The sequence below is a fragment of the Mus musculus genome, chromosome 7 (assembly GCF_000001635.26).
Source record: "Mus musculus strain C57BL/6J chromosome 7, GRCm38.p6 C57BL/6J".
Lineage (NCBI taxonomy): Eukaryota > Metazoa > Chordata > Mammalia > Rodentia > Muridae > Mus > Mus musculus.
Window position 1 is genome coordinate 101,324,982 of NC_000073.6, and position 21,799 is coordinate 101,346,780.

The 21,799-nt window shown below is 50.7% G+C and overlaps 1 protein-coding gene and 1 long non-coding RNA gene across 4 annotated transcripts in view; one reads left to right on the top strand and one right to left on the bottom strand.

Moving 5' to 3' along the window:
• Positions 1-21,645, top strand: part of Stard10 (START domain containing 10) — a 29,541-nt gene extending 7,896 nt beyond the window's left edge. For 2 of the 3 annotated variants that reach the window (NM_001360460.1, NM_019990.5), the window contains 5 exons: positions 17,517-17,664; positions 18,203-18,306; positions 18,936-19,053; positions 20,654-20,706; positions 20,911-21,645. In NM_001360460.1, coding sequence (NP_001347389.1) covers positions 17,517-17,664; positions 18,203-18,306; positions 18,936-19,053; positions 20,654-20,706; positions 20,911-21,156 — 669 coding nt within the window. In that variant the 3' untranslated portion in view covers positions 21,157-21,645. The remainder of the gene's footprint in view (positions 1-17,516; positions 17,665-18,202; positions 18,307-18,935; positions 19,054-20,653; positions 20,707-20,910) is intronic. The other variant, XM_030242807.1, reaches the window with a different exon arrangement.
• On the bottom strand, positions 208-894 carry Gm20476. The gene is made up of 2 exons (XR_003946846.1): positions 687-894; positions 208-362 (listed from the first exon to the last, which is right to left on the bottom strand). It is a non-coding gene; the product is annotated as a predicted gene 20476 (long non-coding RNA).
• Positions 21,646-21,799: the final 154 nt, after the last annotated feature.

Consider the following 21,799-nt stretch of genomic DNA (forward strand, 5'->3'; position numbering starts at 1 on the left):
GAATCATCTAGATCTGCATCTTTTTGCTTTGTGTGACTGAAGCACATCCCTTCTGCTCTCTGGGCTGTCTGGTCACCTGCCATTGGACCTTTCTGATTTAAAGGACTTCTGAACTCAGTGGCTAAGCCAGGGCACACAGGGAAGAGAACAGGGCAGCTCTGGCAAGCATGCTCTGGATGACCTGTGTGCAAGTCTTCTGATGCTTACTGTATGTCTTGCTATGTGCAGGCAGAGGACGGCTCCTGGGTTCTTTCTAATGCTTTCAGAACTTGCTGGAGAGAGGAAAGGCAATTATGGGTGCATCCAGACCCACAGGGCATAGGTTTGTAAGCAGCAGGAGTGACCCAAGAAGGAACCAGCACCTATGACAAGAGCAGACTGGTGTCAGTATCGCTGAGGGCTTGGAGTTAGAACATCAGTGAGAGTTCCTGAGAGCCTCTTGCCACAGGAAACTGGTTAATAGGGACTTGTCTCCTGATTCCTGGTCCTGTGGGCTTTCCCTCTCCTTTGGCGAAAGCTCTAGATATCCTCTCCTGGCCTGGACTCACTGTCTGTCTGTCCCATGCCACAGGCACTTGGCGTACAGTCTTCTCAATCTAGTGTCCTGGTCTTAATACCCATCTCATGAACACCACATTCTCCTGTGACATATGGCTCATGCAGGGATCTCTGGGGACCTTCCTTACCTTTAGAGTCTGGGACTCAAAGCCATCCTGGGAAAGACAAGGGTATATAGGGCCATCATCCTGTGAGGTAGGACTCTTTGGTCCAATGGAGTAGATGTGGAAAATGGAGGCTCAGAGCAGGGGTCCATCTGTACAAGACCAAACAGAAGTGGCTGAAGCTGGAGGAGAACTGAAGGCTTTGCCTCCCCCTGCCCCAATAAAAACTGTTTTCTCCCTGGGCATGGTGGCGCACGCCTTTAATCCCAGCACTGGGGAGGTGGAGGCAGGCAGATTTCTGAGTTCGAGGCCAGCCTGGTATACAAAGTGAGTTCCAGGACAGCCAGGGCTATACAGAGAAACCCTGCCTCAAAAAACCAAAAACAAACAAACAAACAAAAACCCCGTCTTTTCTCTGCCGCTCCACCTAGTTCTTTCAGCCCTGTGAGCCTTTCTGTCTCCAGAAGCCCATGGAGATTCACCTGCCTTTGGGTCTCTGTGCTGTGTCATTGTGAGAGGATACCTTGGAGGGAACCCAAATGGGTAAAAGTCCAGTCCTCACTGTGTGATCTGCAGGGTCACTTCGCCTCTCTGGGTCTGTTTTCTTGTCTGTGAGGGCAAGGCTGAGAGGTGATATGGTTTTAGGAGCTGGGGGAGTTCAGCTCCTGGTTTGGCCTTTGCTTCTCGAGGGTCAGTGAGTCCATCTCTACGGGAAGTTGCAGGGCAGGTGGTTTGTAGAGGTGATCCTAAACCTTAGGCCAGGATGGTGATGTGAGTGTACTGCAGGGCATAGGTAAGGCTGGTCAACTAAGGCTTGGTGGTCTATGCCAGCAAGAAAGGCCCCTAGGTGAGCACTCTGAATTCAGGGATAGCTCCGAGGAGTCTCCCTTGACCTGACTGACATAGGAGTCCTAGAAGAAGAGGCCTCCAGAGATGTCCTGGGGAAGAGAGTTCTAGAGAGGTTCCCAGGGCGTTAATAGTGTGTACTATAGGGAAGATGCACTAAAAGGGGGGGGGGACAGTCAGCAGTGGCTGGGGGTGTTGAGGAAACCTTTCTGGCTTGAGGTGCCTGTTTGAGTTGAAGAGAGAGAACACAAAGTTCAAAATGTTAGCTGTGTGGCTCTGGGCTGCTTCTACTTCCTCCTCTGTTTGACGTGGACAGAAGTATCGGTTTGCCTGTGTTCTGGCACTTCAGTTACTCATTCAGTGAACATCACTGGATAGCCTCTCTATCTGGACCCGGGCTGGAAGTAGGGGACAGCCAGGAATTGAAGGGTTCCCAGTTGAACCCAGAGTGGCCACTGAGCCAGCCAGTCCTGGAGTTCAATGCCTAGGTGGTGGCTTTGGGATTGAGGGGAGAGTAGGAGTTTGTCAGCATTCAGAGTGCTCTGGAAAGGTACAAAGAGGAGGTTAAGATGGAGGAGACAGGACAGGGCATTGGAGGAGTTGCCCTGGTTGAGAAAAGGGGTAGAAAGGGATTAGTGAGCTAGGCCAGGCCTTTGGCTTTCTGGAACTAGGGGTCTTATGGTGCCAGGGTTTTGCTGTTGGGAGAGGCTGCACCTGCCTGGGCAGTGGTACTGAGTCTGTGCCAGAGTAGAGGCTGAGGCCAGTGCAGCTTGGGATCCACCCAGAGGGATGAGGAGGGATAGGAAAATGAAGTGCAAACTGTGATCGTGCTGAGGTAGAAGATGGTGGGATGCACGGCCCCTTGTGGCCCTTGCTGTGGCAGTGAGTGGGAGAGTCCAGGTTATGTCCCTGTCGGGGGTAGGGGAGTCTACAGTTCCTAGGCTGACTTAGTGCCCTCCACACCCACTTCCCCAGGCTCCAGCTTTTAAACTTTAACGAGCCTCAGCTCAGTTTCCAGCCGAGAGTGTTTAAAGTTTCAGGAGATGAGAGAAAAGAGCAGTCCTGGAGACAGCTGGGTCCTCTTTCTTCCCTTGTGCCTCTGTGCCTGGCTGGACCACCTGGAGCCAGAGGCCTGGGTACCATGACCCTGGAGACTTGGCTCTCTGTACAGGTCTGAGACCTACACTGGACCTCTCTAGAGTGTTCCCAAAGGCCTGGGTGCCAGGTCACCAACAAGCGTAGATAGGGATAGAATACAGTCACAGCCCAGACCCCTTACCTGGGCAGATGATCATCCTCTGGCCACAGGAGGGACAAAGCTCAGAGTAGGGGTCAGGTTGGCAGTGTTCCCAGCCCTCTCAGCACTCTTTGTCCCCTTGTAGCATGCTTGTGTTGTTGTAGATGCGATAGGTCCCTATAGAGACTCAAAGACATGGGATTGGAGAGTCCCGTGCCAAATACACACTCTTGTCACTTGCCATTAAATGGAGCTTGTGGCCAGTGGCTCAGGGCAGCTGGCACTGTTTTCTGAAGCTGTGTGTGTGTATGTATGTATGTATGTATGTATGTATGTATGTTTTATGTGTATGTGCACATATGCATGCATATGCATATGCCATGGCAGGAGTGTGGAGGTCAGAGGGCAACTTGAGAGAGTTGGTTCTCTCCTTTTGCCATGCACATCCCAGATGTTGAACACAGGCTCTTAGTCTTGGTAGCAGACGCCATCTCACTGGCCCTCTCTGGCGTACCACTGCTTTCCTGTCTTCCAGCCTGGGCTCCCAGAAGGCAGGCATATGCCACATCTCTAGAATCTTTCTGTCCTTGGGCAGGTATACAGTATCTGCACAGGTGGGAAGTAGGGCTAACACCTGGGCCATTTAATCTTATTAGGTTTCTGTCACAATGCTTATCAGTGCTGGCTCCCAAAGGTCCCTTCATCATTCCCTGGTCCCCGCTCTCTGTCTTTGGACCTTTCTAGATGTCCCGGGACTAGGAATGGGTGAGAGGTGATAAGACTTGCTGTAGAGAGAGGCCTCGTAGCTAGAGAGGATCTGCATCCCCGGTGTGTCTCTAGCATGTGTGCATTCAATACATACATTTAATCACGGAGTCCATACATTTAAAGAGTGCATACTTATATGCCAAGGATAGTGTTCTGCGGGAATTTGGCACCAAATCACACTTATCAGACCCTGTTGTTATGAGGTTCATATCCTGTCAGGGAGCCAAGCAAAACAGAAGCAAACAGCTGAAGAAGATACCAGAGGGTGGCTCTGTTCTAAGCACAGGGTAATTTGATGGGGGTGGAGGATTGTGCGTGTGGGTTTCTGTGTATGGAACTGTACTGTGGGTGGCTGTGTGTGATACAGCCTTTGGATGGGCGGACTGAGAGCCCCTCACAAGCAGGTGCAAGGCTCCCCAACCCCAAGCAGGCATCTGAGATGTTTGGGTCATTCCACACTGAATGCATGTGTGTGCCAAGTGTGAGTCTCTGTGTTTCTGTGTCTGGCATTACTGTGTGTGTGAGTCACACCCCCTCACTGCAGGAGCAGCGTTGTCTCTGATCCAATTATGTCTGCTCAGCTGTCTCCTGGCAGCTCCTGCCCCCTAGTGCAGCTCTGCCTCTGCCATGGCTTCTCTTTCCTGCTGCTTCTGAAAGCCTCTGTCTGCCTCTGGCTTCTCTCTGGGTCTCGGGATATCCCTTTTCCAACCTTCTCTTCTCCCTGCCTGGTAACTGCTTGTGTCCCTGATGCTCTGCTTGGTCCTCTTCTCCCCCGCCCCACTCTCTTTCCCCCTTGTCTGGGTTGTGTATTCATTTAGCGAGCCTCCTCTTCTGCTGTCTACTGACTGCCAGCTATTGTGTTGTGGATATGGAGACAGATGAGACCTAGGCCTTCTCCTCCAGAGACTCCAGACCTGGTGGAGAGACGGGGAAAACCTTCACAGGAGTGCTGGGACAGAGACTTGTGCTGAGACTAGTGACCACAGACAGCCTGAAGATGGGAGCAGGGTGTGAGACAGGACTTCCACAGGGAGCGGTGCCTAGGCCTAGCCAGATGCTGGAGGTCTGTGAGCACCTGGATGCAGCAGATGCACACACTAGGCCTGACAGTTGGATTTTATACTGAAGCTTGGAAAGGGAGAGGCTTCTGAGCTTGGCAGTTCTGTTGTCAGTTCCAGGGCTTAGAAACCTCCCCCGTCAGGGGACCGATTGACTGGGAACCTGGAGACTTGAGAGGGGGATATGGATACAGAGGCCAAGCAGGGATGGGGCAGAGAGGGCTTGCCCAGAAGGAAGGCTGTAGTTCACCAGGGCTAGGGAGAAAGGAGAGGAAGGAATTGGTTTAGAGCCAAGCCTGGGTTCCAGGCACTGGAGGGAAGCAGGTACTTGGGACAGCTAACGAGTTTGTGTTGGACATGGGGAACCCAGTGGCTTGGGGACTGAGGTAGAAGTCCAGTGCTTGCTAGATCTTTAGGGCTCCTAATCCACGGTGGTCCCTGACACCAGGGGAGTGTTTGTTGTTATCCGTCTCAGTGTCCAGTTGTGTCTCACATCACCAGTCCCCTGCTCTATCTCATTTTCTTCTACCTCCCCATTATACCTCTCGTTTCCAGCTCCCCCTCCCTCCTCTGTCTCCCCCTGCCCTCATGGTAAGAGCGGAAAGGCAGAAGGATTGAACATGAGGTCAGCCTCTGCAGCCTTGCCTTCTTCATCTCTGCTCAGAGCTGAGCCTGCTGCTGAAGCTGGGGGTGGGGGTGGGGGTGTCCATGGAAGCTGCAGGAGACCAGTGGGAGGGAGGGCACCAGGCAGAGCCCGGATGAGTCACCCAGCCCTGGATGGAGAGCAGCAGAGAAGGGCCTGGGTGGGACTCCACAGGAAGCTCTGTATACAGAAGACACAGCAGGACATCTCTCCTCCACCAGTCTTGGGGATGCCTGAGAAAAGTTGGGTCGCAGTAAGTTGCTGCCAGACAGACCCCTTCCCTTCAGAGGAGAAGGCTGTGAGGACCGATGGCCATTTTCCAGTGAGACTACTGAGGTGGAAGACAGGGACAGAGACTTTTTATTAGGCCGACAGATGTGTGTTCTTTACAGATGTGTGAGCCCTCCAGTAGGCTCACCCCAAGCAAAGGTGGCCCCGAGAGCCCCTCTTCATTCCTCACATGCCCTATAAGCTCCAGCCTCTAGCATGGACAGCCCTCATCTGGCTAAGTGCCAGCCCACCTGGCATTCCCTGGTTCTCTCACGGACTTAGGGATCAGGCTTCGGGGTAGACTTTGGGTTACACTGGCTCTAGGCAGGTTCCTCCATACCCTTTTTTCAAACCGCCATTCACTAAGGGATACTGACTTCCCAGAGAGTGGGCAAAGCTGTCCAGCCACTAGCACAGAGCCTGGTATGGCAGGCACTCCATTAACAGTTGCTGAATGGATGAATGAATGAGCAGGTTGAGTACCCAAGGGACAGCTCCGTTTCCTGCCTTATCCTTGTTCACTCAGGGTGACTCAGGTTACCACATGCGGCTGCATGTGCCTTCTTCCCAAAGCCAGCAGGTTCTGGTTCCCGGCTTGTACCAGTCTCTGCCAAGGGCCTTTTCCCCCTTCCGCCTGGATGCCACCTGCCCATCTGGCTTTCCTTTAAGATTTGGCTTTGCTATGTTTTCCTTTGCCTGTAGGTCCTCTTCCTTCTGTCTCTGCCTTGACCCTGCAGGGTCATCATTGCCTGCTTCCTGCCCTGGCCCAGGAGTGAGTAGCCTAAGACCCCTCTGGTTCTTACTTCTAGCACAGTCTCTTTGGTGATCAGTGGCATACAAGCCAGATACTGCTGAGCATTTCCAATAACTTGTGTCAGCCCACAGTGTCAGGCCTCAGCCTGGGTGAGCCTGGACTCTCAGGTCCAGGGACATGGTCTTAGAGGCTCTGGATAGAACACCTTCAACTTCAACAAGTCCTCCTCCTCCTTTTCCTCTTCCTCCTCCTCCTCCTTTTCCTCTTCCTCCTCCTCCTCCTTTTCCTCTTCCTCCTCCTCCTCTTTCTCTTTCTCCTCCTTTTTCTTCTCTTCCTCCTCCTCCTTTTTTTCTTCTCCTCCTCCTCCTCTTTCTTCTTCTTCTCCTCCTCTTCCTCTTGCCTCCCCCACCCCCACCCCTATCTTGAGACAGGGTTTCTCTGTGTTGCCCAGGCTGTGCTGGAATTTGCTCTGCAGACCAGGCTAGCCTCAAATTTAGAAATCCACCTGCCTCTGCCTCCTGTGCTGGGAATAAAGGTGTGCGCCACCACCACCTGACCTGGACAGAACTTCTAATTAGGAGGACACCAAAATGTGTTTCTTCACAGGTCTTACTATAGCCAGGCTGACATCAAACTAATTTATTCTCCTGCATTAGTTTCCTATGCACTGGGATTACAGATGTGCAAGATGAAACAGTGGATTTAAAAAAAATTCATAAATATTATAGCAAGAGTAAGAATTCAAAAGTTAAAACCTGGCACATGCCCAAAGGTTCAAGAACTAGGTATGCTGAGGCAGGAGGATCACGTAAACTCAAGAGTTTGAGGCCAGCCTGGATAAACAGCAGAAGCCTTGTGGGATAGGGTGTCAGTGCGAGAGAATGAGGGGTGGTATATAGCTTATTTGGTACTTGGTAGAGTGCTTGCCTGGCAGGCACACACATGAAGCCTTCTGTTTGGTTCTCAGAACTTTATAAACTGGGTGTAGTGGTGTAATCCTATGATCTCTGTACTGGGGAGGTGCAGACTGGGGGTGGGAGGGCAGAAATTTGAGATGATCTTTGGCTATGTAGCAAGTCCAAGGCCAGCCTGGTCTACATGAGACTGTCTCAATTTTTTGTTTGCTTGTTTGCTTATTTTTAATAAAAAACCAGACCAGACCAAACCAAACCAGACCAGACCAAACCAGACCCTGGTTTCCCAAAGGGGCCATCCCACACCCCTTCCAGCTCTTTTCTAAGGGTGCAGGTAATCCATGCGTTGTTGACACCATGCGCAGTTTGTGTGCTGTTGTGTTCATTTAAATCTGCATGGGTAGATGTTGCTCACATCACTGGAGTTATTAATTCATGAACAGTTCTGGCAGCTGCTTTCCACCAGGCCTGCTCTGGGCTCTGAGGGTTTGCCCCCCTCCCCCGTCCTGGGGGTGGGGCAGGGTGGACAACACAGCCCTTGATGGCTGCACAGTCCTCAGGGTGATGTGTCATTCTGAGCGGAACTGGCCTTGCTTATGCTGTTCTCCAATGTAATTTTCTAATTACAAATTCAATAATACACTCATGAATATTGTAACAGAACTTTTCTTATTTTATTTTTTCCTGAGCTTAGTTGTTTTTTTTTTTTTTTTTTTTTTTTTTTCCTGAGTACTGGGCATTGAACCCAGGCCCTCATACAGGCTAGGCAAACACTCTGTCTCAGTTCTTTGTGTGTTAGGTGCAACATGCATGTGTGTGTATGCACATGTATATATACAGAGGCCAGAGCAAAATCTTGGCTATCACACCTCAGGTACCATCTACCTTGCTGCTGCTGCTTCTCTTCTTTTGTTGTTTTGGTTCTAGTGTCTCTCATGGGCTAGAACTTGACAAGTAGCCTAGGCTGGCCCATGAGCACCAGTGATCTGCCTTCCTCTATCTCTTGAAGTGCTGAGACTAGCAGTTTGGGTTACTGCCCTTTAAAAAATTATTACTAAATTTTGTGTGTTTTGCCTACATGTATGTCTGTATAACATGTGCCCGTGCAAGCCGGAAGAGGCAGCAGATCTCCTATGACCGGAGTCATAGATGGTTGTGAGCTCCATGTGGGTGATAGGAATTGAACTTAGGTCCTCTGGAAGAGCAAGTACTCTTAATCTCTGAGCCATCTCTCCAGCAACTCCACCCCCACCCCAATTAATATCAGTTTTAAGGATCAAGCCAGGTCCTGATTCCTGAAAATCAAATACTTACCAACTAAGTCTTTTGATTTTGTGTGTGTGTGTGTGTGTGTGTGTGTGTGTGTGTGGTGTGTGTAGGGGCCTGCACACTCACCTGTGAGTGTGCAAGTATAGAGCCAGAGGTGGATATCTGGTATCGTCTTCTTTTGCTCTCCAGTTGTGGTTTTTCATACAGGGCCTCACTGAACCTGCGCCTGCTATTTTAGCTGCAGTGCCAGCCGTGAGCCCCTGGGACCCACCTGTTTTCACCATGCAGTGCTGGGGTTGCAGATGTCAGCTGCAGTGCCTGGCCATGAGCCCCTAGGACCCACCTGTTTTCACCATGCAATGCTGGGGTTACAGATGTCTGCTGCAGTGCCGGGCTTTGCCATGGTGCTGGTGATCTGAACCCAGGTCCTTACGCTTGCACAGCAGCCTCTTTACCGGCTGAGCCTTCTCCCCAGCCCTGTCCCTGAGATTTTTCTTTTTTATTTTGAGACAGGGTCTCATTAAGCTGTCTAGGCTGGCTTTGAACTTGCAATCTTCCTGCCTTAGCCTCTCAAGTAGCTAGGATTTCATGGCTGTGCCATCCAGGCCTGGCTTGGCAATTATTTTCTAGAATGGTACAGCTAGATGTTACTGCCACTGCATATCATTCTTTTCCTTGGGTGGTGAGGCTGCTGAGGGCCCAATCCAAGGCTTTGCTCTGTTTGTATCACTAAGCTATACCTAGAGCCCTGTGTAACACTCTAACCTCATCCTTATAAGGAGTGAGTATTTCATATATTAGTGGGCATGTTCACATGCTAGTTTATGAATATAAATAGGTACCTCAATATTTTTCTGATGATGATAATGATTGGTTTTTCGAGACAGAGTTTCTCTGTGTAGCCCTGGATGTCCTAGAACTCACTCTGTAGACCAGGCTGGCCTTGAACTCAAGAGACTTGCCTTCCTCTGCCTCCTGACTGCTGGAATTAAAGGTGTGCATCACTACACCCTGCCAGATTATTATTTTTTTGAGACAGAGATCTCATAATGTTGGCCAGGCTAGTTTTCAAAGGGCATCCTTCCTCCTTCTGCCTCCTAAGGAGCTAAGATTATAGGCTCACGGTCCTAACTAGCTCATTTACTTTTTTTGACTATTAAAGATTTAAAAAAACAAGTTCCAGCCGGTCGGTGGTGGCGGCACACGCCTTTAATCCTAGCACTTGAGAGGCAGAGGCAGGCGGATTTCTGAGTTCGAGGCCTGCCTGGTCTACAAAGTGAGTTCCAGGATAGCCAGGGCTACATAGAGAAACCCTGTCTCAAAAAAAAACAAAAGCAAAAACAAAAACAAAAAAAGTTCCAGATCTTGCCTGGAGCTGCCTCTTGGTATTTCTGATCCACTCCAACCCCTCTACTCCTTTGTCAGAGGAATTTTCATTAAGGCAAAAAATTTTTACAAGTACCCAGTGGTCTTTCCCAGCTGTGCAGGTGTCTGAATTGAACTGGAACACTATGAGTTAGTAGCCAATATCCAGCATTCTGAGTTAGAGAAGCCTGTGCGGGCACAGCCTCTCTATGGGCCCCATTCACGAAGCAGCTCTTAAGTGAGCACTTGGTCTATGTCAGGGGCCACAGAACTGCAGGCAGAAGAATGCAATGCCTACTTGAGACAGAACGATTTTCTGGAGAGGAGAGGACAAGGAGGTCTGGGGCACAGCACAGCCTGAAGAATTTAGGAACAAGACAGCAGACACATTAGGAGAGGAGCCAGTGAGGGGATGTCCTGGGAGGCGTTTGGGACAGACCTGGAGGAGTGGCTACCTCGCTTCTCATCATTACAGGCCTGACAGGTGTCTCTCCTCTTCCCTCTTGCCAGCCTCTGGAGAAGGGTCTTAGGACCCCAGAATCTTAAGACAAGAAGCAGGTCCTCCCTCAAATGCCCTGGGCCTGGTTTCCTGTGGAAACGGCGAAGTGGAGGGAGAGCCAGAGCAGAGATGGCCAAGGGCCTGCTGTGGGGCTTGTGCCATCTGGGCCTCTCAGATCCCTTGCTCCTGGTCCTGCCCACATAGGGCAGGGCCTGGCTGTAGGTCCTGAGTGGGTGACTGAGTTGTTCTATACAGGTCTTCCTATAGCAAGAATCCACCTGTTTGTCCACTCAACCTCTCTTTTCTTTATAACCTTGCCCTATGGAGGTTATCAGGAAGACACTCCTTGGGTGTGGCCAGTAGAAGGCACATATTTGAAGGCTTTTTGTGCAAGTCTTCTCTAATCCTCATAGCACCCTCCAGGGAACAGTGATCCTCCTCTGACAGGTACTGACGCTGGAACTTAAAGTTCTTTCTTTGCTCAGGCTAAGACCACATAGCCAGGATGCAGCAAGGAGAGATCTGTCGCATGCACAGCGGTCCAGAGCTGCTAGGGAAATGGAGAGCCTGAGGGGCCCTGGCAGGGCACTGTGATAGCCTGAGGCTTCTCAGAGAGGCAGAGCCCAGGCGCTGGGTTTCAGAAAAGCATGGCCCTGCCTTTGAACTTGGGGAGGTGTGGTAAAGCAAGTCAGATGAAGACTCTGTTAGCTCTTCCTCTCTGGCCAGCCATCCCTCCAGAAGGTCATAAGCACAGCATTGTATGGTCTTTAGCAAGCTTTGGTTGCCAGCATGCTTATTTTAGTTGGGCAACAATTCTGATGTTTTGGAGTCAGAAGTCTGTGAACTCCGGTTCTCTGCTCTGGTACTCTGTCGCCTTGGTCCATCATTAGACCTCTCTGGTCCCGTTTCAGCATTGTGCATCGGAAGGTTATGAAGGTGATGTGTTTTCCCACTGGGGAGGCTTAGCCCAGAAAAAGGTAGGGGAAGACCTAACTTCTCAACACAGAATATCTGAGCAGGTGGTCCTGTGAAGGGAGTAACCATTAAGCAACCAATAAGACAGATAGTGCCTTGTTCCATGGAAATTTGCCAGGTAAGGACAGCCACATTTTGAGTGTTCACAATTCTCTAGACATATTTCATACATTATCTCATCTAGTCACAATATCCTTGGGAGGTCGTTGTTGTTATTGCCCCAGTTTTTTATGTGAGGAAACCAAGGTTTGTGTGTTAAGTCTTGTGCCTGGGGTAATAGCTGGGTTATGCAGTAGAATTGCCTGCTGCAGAGTGTTCATGGGTGTTCCCTGGCAGTCCTCGTTGCTTATCCAGTTCCTTCTGCTGTGGCTCTGTGGGTTTGGGGTGCTGACTTAGGGCTATGCTTGGGAGTTCTGGGTAGCCTCACACAGTCATAGTAGTCCATCCTTATATCAAGATTTGGAGACAGTTCAGGGGACACTTGGTCCCTCTGGGACTCACTTGTAACATGGAAGCTGTCACATATATTCACACACGCTATATCCACACACACTATATTCACACACACTATATTCACACATGCTATTTCCAGACTTTGAAAGCTTTACAGCCCAGCAGGGATCCTAGCACTCTCTGCCCCTGAACTTGGCAAACATCCTCCTCCTAGACTGAGCTTCTCTAGGCAGTCTGCTCCATACCAGCCCCTGAGGAGCCAGGCTGCTCTGAGCCCTCCCAGGCATGTTAGGTCACCTTCCTTGTCTGGAAGTTACAGTAAGCCCAGGCGTCACATTCACCTCTGCCTCCTTAGACTCAGCACAGAGCTGGAACTGGGGGCTGCGAGTTAGGTGGTGGGATCCAGTCACACACTTTCATGGACTAGAAAAGCAAACGAGGCAGAGGGAAATGACTTCCTCAAAGCCATGTTTTATAGGTATGGGTTGGAGTTCATTCTTGAATTCTTTTGATGCTGGTAGAACCCACAGCTTTGGCCACGCCAAAGCTCTGTCCTCCTCTTGCCTGAACTTTAAAACTCTCTTTAAAATGAAATGTATTAATGCTGCAATGTGTTTACTTGTGCATGCATGTGTGTTTGTGTGCAGGTGCATGTGTGTGCATGTATGTGTATGTTCCAATCATCTTATTCAGAGGCCGAAGGTGGGGAAGGGGGTGAAGATGTGATCCGGTGTCCTCAGCCAGGCAGATCCATCTGGCCGCCTCCTCACTGACAGCTGGGACAGGCCTCTGCTAGGAAGGTGAGAATCCGGCTACTATTGGGAAGGGGTGGTGTGGGGCTCAGAGCAGCCTGGCTCCTCAGGGGCCAGTGTGGAGCAGGTTTCCTGGAGACACTCAGTCTAGGAGGGGGATGTTTGCCAAGTTCAGGGGCAGAGAGTTCAGTGAGGACCAAGGCCCAGAGCCAGACAAGAACACAGTCTCCTGGCTGGCTGAGCCTGTCCACCTGGCTCAAGTTTCTGTGCCATGGCATACATACTCTAATACTCAAAATGTCTCTGGTTTCAAATATGCTAGTACCAATGGATGATTTCAGGTCTGGGTCACAGAAAGTATAGGATGAGCCTGGGACATCTTACTGAGCTAGAAAGATCTTACTCAGTGAATGACAAAGACCTTGTCCCGAAGACATGAGAGCCAGCCTGAAGACTTGACTAGCTTCTCAGGATTTACCAGGCCTCTTGAAGTTTTACCACTGAAAGTAGCCAATTCTGGAGGCCACAGTTCCTGGTAAAGTAGGTCAGGCATCACTCTTCCATGAGCTATACATCTAAGACAAGCTGATTAAAATGAGTAATGAACAAAACAGTAATAACAGACTATATTGAACCCAATAAGAATCCAAAGTAGCCTTTCCAGCTTGGGGCCAGCAGAATGGTTCCCGCAAAAAAGGATGGCAAGAAGAAGGGCCATCAACGATGTGGTGACTAGAGAATACATCACCAACGTTCACAACCGCATCCATGGAGTGGGCTTCATGAAGCGTGCTCCTTGGGCATTCAAAGAAACCCGGAAATCCTTCATGAAGGAGATGAGGACTCCAGATGTAAGCATTGACACCAGGCTTAATAAGGCCGTCTGGGCCAAGAGAATAAGGAATGTTCCGTATCACATCTGAGTGTGTTTGTTCAGAAAATGTAATGAGGGTGAGGATTCACCAAACAAGCTCTACACACATTCAAAACTCTACAGATGGTCAATCTGGATGAGAACTAACCTGCTGAATGTCAGATAAGGTTGCAGAACAGAAAAAAAAGGACAGACAGACAGACAGAAAGAGAAAGAACTAAATTGAAAAGAAACCAAAGTATATACAGTTCTGGCAAAATAGATGCAATGTATGATCAGGAATGAATTATGTATAGTTTCAAGGCACCGCCTATCCAATACTTATTCATTACAAGGGAAAATAAGAGCCTGAGAAATGGCTTGTAAGTAAAGCACTTGGAATGCAAGTGTGAAGGCCTAGGTATGGTCCCCATCACCTATGCAAATGCTGGACAGGCCTGGCAGCCCTCTGCCATCTACGAGACAAAGCTGGGGGATTCCTGGGATAAGTTGAACTGGTGAGCTCTTGGTTCACAATGAATCCTGCCTCATTAAACAAAGTGGAGAGTTATCAAGTAGGACATTCCATATCATCAACTCCTGGCCTCTTACACACATGTGCACACGCATGTGCATCCAAGTACAGGGGCAGAGCCTGCAGTCAGGAACAAGGCCCAAAGCCAGACAACAGCATGGCGTACTGAGTTGCTGAGCGCGTTTCTGGCATGGTGTACATAGCCTAATATTCAAAAGGCCCCCGGTTCCAAACACATGAAGTGGGAGGAATAACTTCACAGTAGAGAAAGCTGGTTGATTTGTGAATGTTACTAGGCCAAGTTACAATAGTGCCTTTCCTAATAGAATGCAGGAAAGAGTATGATCAGTGCTTACATGGTATCTCCCCCATGAAGGTGTTCTTTGAGTACTTCCTTTCTAGCTCAGTAAGATGTCCCAGGCTCATCCTATACTTTCTGTGACTCAGACTGAAATCATCCATTGGTACTAGCATATTTGGAACCTTTTGAGTGTTAGGCTACACATGCCATGGCACAGAAACTTGAGCCAGGTGGACAGGCTCAGCCAGCCGGTAAACTGTGATCTTGTCTGGCTCTGGGCCTTGGTCCTCACTGCCCCTGAACTTGGTAAACATCCCTCTCCTAGACTGAGCTTCTCCAGGCAGTCTGCTCCACACCGGCCCCTGAGGAGCCAGGCTGCTCTGAGCCCTCCCAGGCATGTTAGGTCACCTTCCTTGTCTGGAAGTTACAGGAAGCCCAGGCGTCACATTCACCTCTGCCTCCTTAGACTCAGCACAGAGCTGGAACTGGGGGCTGCGAGTTAGGTGGTGGGATCCAGTCACACACTTTCATGGACTAGAAAAGCAAACGAGGCAGAGGGAAAGGACTTCCTCAAAGCCATGTCTTACAGGTATGGGTTGGAGTTCATTCTTGAATTCTTTTGTTGCTGGTAGAACCCACAGCTTTGGCCACGCCAAAGCTCTGTCCTCCTCTTGCCTGAACTTTAAAACTCTCTTTAAAATGAAATGTATTAATGCTGCAATGTGTTTACTTGTGCATGCATGTGTGTTTGTGTGCAGGTGCATGTGTATGCATGTATGTGTGCGTTCCAATCATCTTATTCAGAGGCTGAAGGTGGGGAAGGGTCTGAAGATGTGTGTGATCTGGTGTCCTCAGCCAGACAGATCCATCTCCCCATCCCCCAACCCCCACCCCAGCTGACAGCTGGAACTCTTCATTTCTAAACTAGGTCTTATCCCTCAAAATGTAGTTGTGATCTGGGGTACCTTCATACTTGAAATTTTTTTCTTAATAGCTGGGCATGGTGGCACACACCTATAATCCCAGCACTTGTGAGGCAGGTGCTGGCAGATCTCTGAGTTTGAGGCCAGCCTGGTCTACAGAGTGAGTTCCAGGACAGCCAGGGGAAACCCTGTCTCAAAGAACCAAAGTGGGGAGGGAGATTATTGCTGAAGCAGTACTACAGACATTTCAGAAACTCAGAAATACAAACGAAAACAGTCATTGCACTTCTGGCAGAGAGACACTGTTGTCACCTGAGATTTCTGTAGCTTGAGCTTGTCCTGAGCACAGATTTTCCACACTGCTCTTTGTCATGTACTTTGGGGGGAGGGGACAGAAATTTCCACCATTTGTTTCCATACAGTTTCAGTGCATCTAAGACTCAGATCACCCTCATGTTTCTCTAGTTGTCCCCTGAAACGTTTCTTGTAAGCGGGGGACGTGGTGGTGCAGGCCTGTCATCTGAGGAACTTAAGAGCTGAGGCAGGAAGATCACAAATGCAAGTCCAACCTGGGCAACTTAGTGCGATCCCATCTCAAGCGTAAGCAGCAAAAAGAGGCCCAGGGGTTTAGCTCAGTCATCGAACATTTGTCTTGCCTGCAGGAAGCTCTAGATCAAATCTCTTGTTGAGGAGGAGGAGGAGGAGGAGGAGGAGGAGGAGGAGGAGGAGGAGGAGGAGGAATGTCCTATTTATAGTTGCTGTGTCACAATCCAGAGTCACACTTTACAGATGGTGGTGCGCAGGCCTGTCATAGTTAAAAGCACCGGCTTCTCTTTTCAGAAGACCTGAGTTCAATCCCCAGCCCCAGCACGTGGCAGCTTACAAATGTCTGTTACTATAGTTCCAGGGGACTAAACTTTTTTTTTTTTTCGAGACAGGGTTTCTCTTGTAGAGCCCTCGAACTCAGAAATCCGCCTGCCTCTGCCTCCCAAGTGCTGGGATTAAAGGCGTGCGCCACCACGCCCGGCTGGGACTAAACTCTTACACAGACACACATACAGACAAAACACCAATGCACATAAAATAAAAATAAATCATAAAAAAAAAACCCATGCCTTTAACTTAAGCATTTAGGAGGTGGGGGTATGAAGGTCTCAGAGTTCTAGTTCATCCTGGTCTACAGGGCTACACAGGAAAACCCTGTCTCAAAAACAAACAAACCAAACCAACAATAACAACAACAAAAAAAACAAATGGTGGCGTCCAATCCCTTCATTAGGACACCTATTTGACAAAGTGCAGCTCATGTGCATAGACTAGGCTGGTTGTTCTGCAGGGCCCAGCTCTGCTCTCATGGGGTAGCTTTGTGCTCTGTAGTTTCTGTAATCCGAAGTAGTGTGTAGGGCATAGGTGTCTCTTGTACTTAGTATCCCCAGCCAGGAGCAGCCTATTGTGTGCTTTCATTGTGCCCAGGCCTGTCCTCAGTGAGGAGGGGGGCAGTGCTTCCTCTCTTGGAGCTGAGTGTACTCACTTTCTCATGGGGAGAGAGCAGAGTGTGTGGGTTTCCTGTGTTGGACGAATGTCAGTTCTGGGAGAGTATTATAGACTACACAGGAAAAAAACCGTTATACTTTGCTGTGGGGGTTGGGCTCTTGGGGCAGGATAGAACAGGGACATCGAATCTCACCGTTTTGAATACCGATCTTGAGAACTCTGGCTCTGTCTTTGCTTCCCAGACATGTGAGCTGGATTAAGTCACAGCCCTGCTACTTAACCAGCCAGGTGACCTTGGCTGAGCACTTAACCTCTTTGAACCTCAATTCCTTCCTTGGCTTTGTTACCTGGCCTAATCATTTGAAGGGCTAAATAAAGTGAGATGTGCAACTTGGCTGTCCTCTCCCCTAGTTGGGAAGCTCTTTGAGGGTACAACTGAATAATGAGAAGATGTCTGAAAATAGAGTCCTACCAATTCACTATCTAGCCCAGGCTGGCCCTTGAACTTGGGGTGCTCTTTTTGCCCCAGCCTCTCAAGTGCTGGTGTTACAAAGCAGTTAAATCTCACACACACACACACACACACACACACACACACACACACACACACACACACACACACACAAATGTAGCTAGGTCGTAAGGTGTATTTGGGCATTTGATTTTCCATTTAATGTGCACCTATCTTAAGCTCCTTGCTGAATTAACTGTCTGCTCACAAGCTGCTCCCAGCGGATAGGGAGGGCATAGACACAGTGTGCAGGAGCCTGGATGATTTGCCTCAAAAGGATACGGGGCTGAGCTGGGGGGCTAACGGTCCCTTGGTACAAGAGGTTTCTGGGGAGCTGAGCCAGGCTCATGATAAGAAGTGGCCCCTGTTCCTCTGTCTCCCCCCAACTCTGCGCCCCTGTGCCTGTGGCCCTGACAACCCATGTCTGTCTGCAGTGTCGGATGGAATGCTGTGACGTGCCAGCTGAGACGCTCTACGATGTCCTGCATGACATAGAATACAGAAAGAAGTGGGACAGTAATGTCATTGAGACTTTCGACATCGCCCGCTTGACTGTCAACGCTGACGTAGGATATTATTCCTGTGAGCAGGCACAGAACGAGACTCCAACCCCCTCACCCTCCACCCCTACCTCTCAGCACATCTCCTCTAACTCTCCCTCCCTGTGGTCACTCCTATGCTAGGCTGCTCGGGGACCTGCATGCTGAGAAGGAAAGCTGTGCTCTCCTTGGGCACGCTTACATGCTATCCCTGACACACACAAACACATGCATATGCAGTTGTGTGCCACATGCCACATACCACAGGGACACATTTTTAAGCACATGCAATCACAGTACTGTCTATCTTTCAAATATATTCACATACACAGACAAGTCAGAGCAATGAGGTAAGGGCTGTGTGAGTCCCTGGGGGCAGGGTAGGCAGAGAGACAGTGGGGACAAGGGTTCTTCTCTGCTTCCTGGTTTCACAGTGTGTCTGTGGTAGGGGTTGGGGGGTACCTGTCGGGATGGGGAGGGCTGGCAGTTGATAGGATCCCTGTATTTTTGGCCTCCATCACACCCTTCCTTATAGGAAGATGGGCCAGCAGCCTGGCTGAATTATTCCTTGCCCTCTACAGGGAGGTGTCCCAAGCCCCTGAAGAACCGTGATGTCATCACCCTCCGCTCCTGGCTCCCCATGGGCGCTGATTACATCATTATGAACTACTCAGTGAAACACCCTGTGAGTTGGCCTGCCCTCCCCTGGGGTGTGCAGAAGGGTGATGGGCAGGGCTGGGCTGTGGCTGGCTGTCCAGTGACTTCGGGCAGGCATGGGGGCTGGTTTCCTTCCTGCACATTGAGGATAATGACTTCCCTTCGGGGCCTGTCCAGTAGCTCAGGGAAAGGGCAGTATGGGCCGGCTCTGCCGTGAGTGGGTGGGATGACCTGATGTGGGTGGACCAGCCCTTGGGATGAGTGAGGCTGGCCTATAAATGGGCTAGCAGGAACTAGAAGGCAGGTTCCTGTGGTGGGACTCACTTGAACTCCCTGGGCAGAGAGGGCAGGCAGGTGTAGTTAGCCTAGGCAAGGGTTCAGTGCCCACAAACACGCATAAGCCCTGACATAGCCTGGCACTTCCCTAATGGCACAGAGAAAGCACAAGTGAGAGGGGGCAAGGATGGCCTGGCCTGATTATTTTTCCTTAACCTACATTAGGTCTGGACGGGCACAGTTGTCAAGAAATGTGAACAGCTATGGGTTCGTGTGTGTGTGTGTGTGTGTGTGTGTGTGTGTGTGTGTGTGTGTGTACCTTATAGAGGCAGTCCCTCTGACTCCACCCAAGTCTCACCTCCCTGTGCCTTCCATCCCCAGAAATACCCACCTCGGAAAGACTTGGTCCGAGCTGTGTCCATCCAGACGGGCTACCTCATCCAGAGCACGGGGCCCAAGAGCTGCGTCATCACCTACCTGGCCCAAGTGGACCCCAAAGGTGAGGGCTTGGCCCTGCAGTCCATCAGCAGGGGCTCCTTCCCTGTACAGGGAATGAACTGGATCTGCCAGGCTATCTGAAGGCCGTCTGTTAGGAGCTGTTTAGTACTGGGGGATCTCTAGCCAAAGCTAGTGGTTTGAAAGCAATGGACCCACGAGGCGGCCAGTGCTCCTCTCGGGAGTTTGGAACTGCCTTCCTGGTGCTAGCATTCCTAGCCTGGACCTGCTCTCACCACCGCATCTCCTTCGGCCACATCCCAGAGGCCTGAGCTTTCCAAGCTGTTCTTTCAGCTCACGTCTGCGACAGATGAGCCCTCATCTCTGTTGAGGTGGTTATCCTCCTAGACATCTTCCTCAGGATGTCTTCTGGACACCTGAGACTTGTTGTACCCAACCGTGAACTCACCATTGCCCTTCTTAGACCCACCCTTCATCAGATCAGTAGCTTGCTTTCTGGTCCCCTTTGTTTAGAACTTGCTAGTTAATTGGGGCCAGCTTCTCCTTGTCAGCTCCTAAATGTAGCACTTAGTCTCTCTCTTCCTCCCTCCCTTTCTTCTGACTCACCCAGGCTGGTCTTGAACTCGCCATCATCCTGACTTTGTCTCCCGCATGCTGGGAATTCCAGGCCCGTGTTAACATACTTAGCCCCTGTTCTCACCTTTTCACCCTCTGACAGCTCCCAGCCTATCATTCTTCTGGTACTCAGCCACTTTGTTTGTCCAAACAAGCTACTAGAGGAGATAAAAACAACACTTACTTCCTCTGACTCACCTGCTTAAAATGTCACTGTGACTCTGTTGCCCTCTGAGTCCAGCCAGAGCCCCTGCCCAGGGCGGGGAAGGGGGATCTCTAGCCCCCTCATGCCCTTCCACTTCTTACCTCCATGTCCCTCCAGCCTTTATCCTCAGCTAGCTCCCTGAACCTCTGCTTCTTACTCAGTGCTCCCGGAGTCCCTGACTCCCAGAGTGAGAGCCTGCTGCCTGTTTCAGGGCCCATCCCCCTCCAGCAGAACACCAGTCTGTGTTGAAATGTCACACACTGAATTCCTGTTGTGAGTGTCCAGACAGGTGCAGGGTGGGTGTCACAGAATGTGGAGTGAGTTGGTGACTGAACACGTAAAGACAGGATTGTCATTGACAGGGATACCCCGCAGCCTAGGTCAGGGTTCCCTGCTCTTTATGAGTGTTCTGTGTGTACAGAGCAGGAACTTGGAGGGAGACAGGTGGAGAGCTGGCCTATGGATTCCAGGGCGGGCTAGACTAGAGTGCTGAGCCTAAGATGTCTTAGGAGGCTCAGCAGGACAGACAGGAGAGAGGCTGAGCCTCAGGGACAGACCTAGGCTATTAGTGTGAGGAGAAGGAGGTGACAGGCTGGAGCTTGGTAGGTCAGAATGTCACACCACAGGTCACTTGTGGTTACCTAGGGCCGTGTGGTTTTCTTCTCTGAACTGGAGCTCAGCAGACAGACAGTGGGGCCAGAGATGAGCTTGGGGGATCTGAGAAGGAATGCCAAGGGGGTGGCCTCCCCACAAACTCTGAAGAGGGAGGGGGGCTGGCAGTGGGTGGGGCTGGGTGCCTAAGGGCTTCTCCCTGCCCCCACAGGCTCCTTACCCAAGTGGGTGGTGAATAAGTCATCTCAGTTCCTGGCCCCCAAGGTAAGTGGCTGTGTGCTCTGGGACATGGGGGAGGGGGTAGCACTGAGGAGTAGGGCAGGGGCAGAGTCAACACTGGGTGATGGCTGATGAACCAGGTCTACCCATGGCCGTAGTTGGGACACTGGGGACTACTGTACACCGCAGGAGGGCTCTGGAGGGGTGTGGCCCTCCAGGCACCCCTAACAATGTTCGAATGGTCTACAGGCCATGAAGAAGATGTACAAGGCCTGCATCAAGTACCCCGAGTGGAAGCAGAAACACCAGCCTCATTTCAAGCCATGGCTGCACCCGGAGCAGAGCCCATTGCCCAGCCTGGCGCTGTCAGAGTTGTCGGTGCAACATGCAGACTCACTGGAGAACATCGATGAGAGTGCAGTGACAGAGAGCCGCGAGGAGCGGGCAGGCGGTGCGGGAGGAGAGGGCAGCGACGATGACACCTCGCTCACCTGAGTGACCGGCTCTCTGCAAGGACCAAGACCAGACTGGGGTGGAACCCTGGGGCACTGAGCCTTCTGCACTTCCTCCCTTCCCCCACCTGCCTTCTGGGGGGGCACTGGGCTCCTGCCCAGGTGGCTGCGGCATGGCTGGACATGGCCCCAATAAATGAACCACACAGCCCCAGCCAGCTCTTTGTGCCTGCTTCTCATCTGCTCAGCCCCACGCTGCTCTGTTCTACAGTTATTTTCCTTAATACTCTTATTGTTCACAGGACTGCTGTCCCTATAGGCGTCTTGTAACGTAGGGTGGAGCTTGTTGCCCCCTCCTTTCCTGTGGTTCCTTTCTTTTCGTTCATTTGCACATTCATTTTTCTGGTCACAAAGGTGGTTTGCTCATTTTTTCAGGGCTCTTAAGAGGAGCTGGTCTAACCTGAGGTCAGGCTTCTACTGTGTGATGGACTTCTGGTCCAAGCTAGCTTTAAACAGTTGATCTGGCATACTCTGACTGGCTCCTGTCATCACAGAAAGAAGGGGAGGGACTCACAGGTCAAAGACTAGGGCTGAAGGCCTCAGAACTGAGTTGAGGCAGTGTGAACTGGAGGAGAGAGAGAGGTGGGTACTGGAGGAGGGAGGGGGGTATGGACTGGAAGAGGGAG